This window comes from Theropithecus gelada, chromosome 20 (genome assembly GCF_003255815.1).
Source record: "Theropithecus gelada isolate Dixy chromosome 20, Tgel_1.0, whole genome shotgun sequence".
NCBI lineage: Eukaryota > Metazoa > Chordata > Mammalia > Primates > Cercopithecidae > Theropithecus > Theropithecus gelada.
Genome location: NC_037688.1, coordinates 51,933,833 through 51,938,750, shown reverse-complemented (window position 1 = coordinate 51,938,750; position 4,918 = coordinate 51,933,833). Strand labels below are relative to the sequence as shown.

At 66.8% G+C, this 4,918-nt stretch overlaps 1 protein-coding gene across 1 annotated transcript; it reads right to left on the bottom strand.

Moving 5' to 3' along the window:
* Positions 1-552: 552 nt before the first annotated feature.
* On the bottom strand, positions 553-1,958 carry C1QTNF8 (C1q and TNF related 8). Its single transcript, XM_025371527.1, has 2 exons — positions 1,766-1,958; positions 553-1,103 (listed from the first exon to the last, which is right to left on the bottom strand). Exons 1-2 carry the CDS (start codon positions 1,956-1,958, stop codon positions 553-555), a joined length of 744 nt encoding a protein of 247 aa, XP_025227312.1.
* Positions 1,959-4,918: the final 2,960 nt, after the last annotated feature.

Genomic DNA, 4,918 nt, shown 5'->3' with positions numbered 1-4,918 from the left:
GCCCCACCCACCGCACACTCAGCACCACAGGCCTCCGTCCACGTGGTTTCCTGTGTGCCAGCCCCTATGAGGGCAGGTGCGGGTCAGACTTGCTCCCACCACACCCAGCACTCCACATAGCCCAGTCCCTGCACACAGTCGGCGCTCAACCAATCCCTGCACACAGTCGGCGCCCAACCAATCTCTGCACACAGTCAGTGCTCAACCAATCACAGCACACAGTGGGCGCTCAACCAATCCCTGCACACAGTCGGTGCTCAACCAATCCCTGCACACAGTCAGTGTGCAACCAATCCCTGCACACAGTGGGCGCTCAACCAATCCCTGCACACAGTCGGTGCTCAATTGTCAATCCCTGCACACAGTGGGCGCTCAATCAATCCCTGCACACAGTGGGCGCTCAATCAATCCCTGCACACAGTGGGCGCTCAACCAATCCCTGCACACAGTGGGCGCTCAATCAATCCCTGCACACAGTCGGCGCTGAAGCTCTGCTGCCCCCCAACCCCCAGCACACAGGCTGCGGGGCTCAGCTGCGGGCCCCTCTGCCGGCTACAGCTCGGCGGCCGGCTTGACCAGGTGGCCACTGAAGGTGATGTAGAGGTCTCCGCGCTCGCCGTAGATGGCGTTGTCCTGCTCGCGCTGGAACATGCGCACCCAGACGGCGTCGCCCGCGGCCAGCAGCAGCATCAGGCTCTGGGCCTGCATGACACTGCGCTCGCTGGGCTGCGCGTAGAGCACGGCGGCGGGCCGCCGGTTCAGCATGATGTGCAGGTAGGTCTCCTTGTAGTTCCAGGTGTGCACGTTGAGGCTGAGGAAGTAGACGCCGGGCACCGTGCAGAGGAAGTGACCCGTGGCCAGGTCGAAGGCGCCGTCCAGGTTCACCAGCTCCGTGTCGAAGGGCACCGCCTGGAAGTCGTCGGAGCTGTGCAGGCCCTCGCGCCGGCCCACGGAGAAGGCCACGTAGGCGCGCTGGCACGGGGCTCCCGGAGGCCCCACCTGCCCCTTCTGGCCTTTCCGGCCCTGCAGGCCCCGGGCTCCCGGCGGCCCCTCCTTCCCGCTCCTGCCGGCACGACCTCGGACGCCGGCCTCGCCCTTCTCACCTGCGGGGAACAAGCGGAAGCCACGGGTCGGGCCGGGCTGGGCAGGCCTCCCCAATTCCAGGCACCCGGGCTGGGGCTCAAGGGTCACTGTAAGAACACAGTCTTTGCAAGTGACGGCCCCTGTCCCAGCCTCCGTGTCCACTTCTGTAAGATGGGGTGAAGCCATTCTCCAAAGGTGTGGCTGGACCAAGGCCTGTGACAAGGCCGTCCCCACTGGGAGGGTGGGGACATGGGTGGTCAGGGCCAGCTACGGTCTGGGTTGGGTGTTAAAGAATGAGAAGGCCAGGAAGTTCCTACCCAAGTCTAACCTTAGTACGGCCTGCTGTCCAGCCTTCGGGACAGCGCAGCCTTGTCAAGGGGTCTCAGAACAAGCGGCCTGCCCAGTCTCCCTTCCCAAGGGGCTGCTACTTTGGGGATCTCAGGAACCCTGGTCCCTCCCCAGGGTCCTCTCACCCCACTTTGGATCGTGGGCCCCTTCCCAAGCCAGGCTTCTTCTTGCTTGAGGGGGGAGCCCAGGGGTCCCTGGGCAGGGAGTGCTGCCAGGACAGAGACTGGGGCTCAGCGTCCCCTCCCGCCCTCCTCCCGAGCCCCACGTCCCCTCCCACTCCCTGTGGACTCGGGTCCTGGTGGGGGAGCATGCAGGCGGCACCCACGGGCCTCACCTTTGAGGATTTCAATGTCTATGGTGGGCCGCACACGAGGCAGGCTCCTCCACGGGTCCCCGTCACTCACCCGGGCATAGGGTCCGGGGGGCCAGGCCGGGCGGCAGCAGTGCACACAGGGCCTCCTGGGCAGCCCAGGCCAGGCCCCCGCGGGCAGCAGCAGTGCCAGGAGCAGCAGGGTGGGAGCTGCCATCTCGGCCAGGGCTGGGGGAGAGGGAAGAGGGGAGGGACTTAGAAGGAGGTGCCCCAGCTGGAGCCCCCAGACACTACGGCGGCCCAGCCCCACCCTGCCCCCATTGGGAATACAGCTGGTGGAGGCGGGAGCTTCTGCCTGGACACGGACGGTCCTGGCCCAGTGGGTGAGGCCAAGGCCGGGGCTCAGGGGCTGCTGCACTCTGGGCTGCACCAGGCCCCCTGCACACCTGGAGTCGGGGAGTCCTGGTCCCCAAAGCTGGGGCCCCCACACCCAGCAGATAGAGAAGAAGCCATTATGGGACACAGAGTCTCTGAGACAGCCCTCTAAACTCAGGAGCGGGTGGCCACCCAAGGCCCCACCCTCTGACTGGGCAGAGCCCTGGGGCATGGCGGCTGGCCTGCTCCAGGGAAAGGCCCCCCAAAGCTGGCCTGGAGCAGGGGGCCCTGCACAGTGCACGGAGGCACAGTCTCAGCCGGGCCCAGAGAGCCTCTCGTCCAGAGCCCTCAGGGCAGGGCCTGCAGGGGCCATGGGAGACCACCCCTCTGCCTCCCCCAGACTAGGCAAGGATGGTCCTACCTTGGTGCTGAGGGGGAGCCAGAGCCAGCCTGGGTCCCCATGAGCAAGGTGGACCCCCTCCCGACTCTACCAGCAGCTGCCCCAACAAGCCGGTCTCAGTTTCGCCCCCTGCCAGGTGGGCCTTGCCTACCCCACTCCCCTCACAGCCACATCTGGAGGCTTGGCCAGGAGTATCTTCTGCTAGGGGAGGTGCACCAGGTCGGGGTCCTCAATCTTCCCTGAAGATGGGCTCTGCTGGACAAAGATCTAGGCTGCCTCCTTCAGGAAGCCCTCTGGGATTGCGGCACAGGGCAAGGTCCTTCCTCTTGCAGTGGGTCATTCCAGGTGGGTGGAAAGTCTCTGGCTGTTGAGACCCCCTCTGCCTGCCTCCCCGCAAGCTCAGCAGACCCTGACTCACCCCCTGGCCCCACTGGACACCACAAGACCCCCCTGGACTCCTCCAGTGGAGGGAGCCTGGCAGGAGTGGGTGTGTCCACGGACGGAGGCCTGCAGGAGCCCCCACAGAGTTCCCGGCCGTCCCAGCCCCTGGCCCTGCCTGGCAGACAATCGGAGCTGGATGCCACTGCGCTGGGATTCAGGGGGAGCCCGGCTTGCCCAGGGCGGCTGTGAAGACCCCCACGACCACCCCAGGCCCCGTGCCCCCTGTTACCGTCTCAGGGATTCAGGGATGCTCCCTGCCTGGTCGGCCATCTGCGTTACTGTCCCGGCAACCCAGCCGTTAAAGAGCCCTTTCATGCCCGCCCGGGCGCCTGTGGCTTCCTCTGGGCCGTCCAAGACCAACAGGCTGAGAGGCCAGCTCCGCCGGGCTCCGGACAGGAGGCTGGCAGGGCCCCACGTCCACTGTGAAGCCTGCTTCGCGGCCCCAGGGTCCTCCTGCCAGCCTCATGCCCATGAGTGGGGCTGGGGCCCTGCGTCTCGGCCAGCTGGGTCGCGGGATGGTGCCGTGGGCACGCGGCTCTCCTCCATCAGGAAACCAAGCTTGCTGCCCGCCTGGGGTGCGGCGCCCTGAGGAGAAGCAGGGAGGTGGAAGCTGTGGTTGGGCGGGCCTGGCAAGGGGGCTGTGGGCCAAGGCCAGTGTTTGGGCCCAGACCAAGGCCTCCATGCTGCACGGGGAGGCCAGCCCTCATGCTGCTGGCGGGGAGGCCAGGCTGGACGGAGCCCAGGAGCGCAGTCTGCCCAGGCTCCGTGGGGTCTCTTTAGTCCCTCATGACACCCCTGGGGAGGCCCCGCACCAGCCCTGCCTCTCGGCGGATAAGGACTGGGCCGGACCACTTGCGGGAATGACTCCTAGGCCTCCCAGGCCTCAGCGGGCGGGGGCTCCATTCTCTACAGGCCCCAGGCCAAGCCACACAGCGCCCTGGCCGCGTCCTGCTCCGACCCTGGGCCTCTGGACACAGACACACGGCCATTCCCCACGGGTCCTTCCTCCACAAGCCGGTCCCTGTTGCGGGAGGCGCTGGATGTGGCAGGAGAATTGTGGCAGCCTTGCCCGAAAGCAGACTGCAGGCGGGGAGGGGCCCCGAGCTGGCTCAGTCCCCTTGGTAGATTCGTGTGCAGCCTGGGGTCCCGCTCTCCCCGCAGCCCCTCAGCCTGGCCTGACCCTCAGCAGCCCCATGCTAAAGACCAAGGAGGAAAGGAGGACAGGAGGCGAGGGGAGACCAAGGGGTCCCCCCTGTGGGGGTTCATGTGCCAGGCTGCGGGCAGCAGGGGCTGGGGAGGGCTGTGGTGGGGGCTGCACCAACTGTGGCCGGTTCCAGGCTCCCCCTCCAGCTGGGCCTGGGCGGTGACAGCTCACCCTTGGCAGCCGCACCCACCAGGCCCAGCAGCCCCCTCTGGGGACAGCCATCTTCACCCTGTTGGCTGTGGCGGCACAGATGGGGTGTGAAGACCTGAGACCCTGTGACTATGGCGCCTGCAGCCCACCGAGCCGGCTCTGCGTAGCTGTGACCCGGGTGGCGAGAACACAGCTCTGCAGGTGCGTCCCAGTGGGACAGAGCGGGGTTCCTGGGGCTGGTGGAGAAAGATGGGCAGACGCCAACACTCCACCGCAGCCTGGGTCTGAGCTTAGCCTCCACGCCCGTGAAATGGGCACCCATGGAGCTCAGAAGTGTCCAGAGCATCCCTGAGGCCCAGACACAGAGAACCTGAGTCCCCTCCCTGTGCCCCTCGGAGCCCCCCGACACCAGCAGAACTGCCCCCCAAAAACAGATGGGTGTTCCTGACAGTCCCCCTTGTTGGGGGCAGGTCCCGGAGCCTCCCCAAGCACAGGGCGGGGTGGAAGGAGGTTGAGGGGTGGGTGAACGGCCAGGGAAGGGTGCTTTGGGGTCCTTCAGGTTCGGGTGGCCTGGGATGACCCGGCCTGGGGAGAGTCCGTCTGGGCA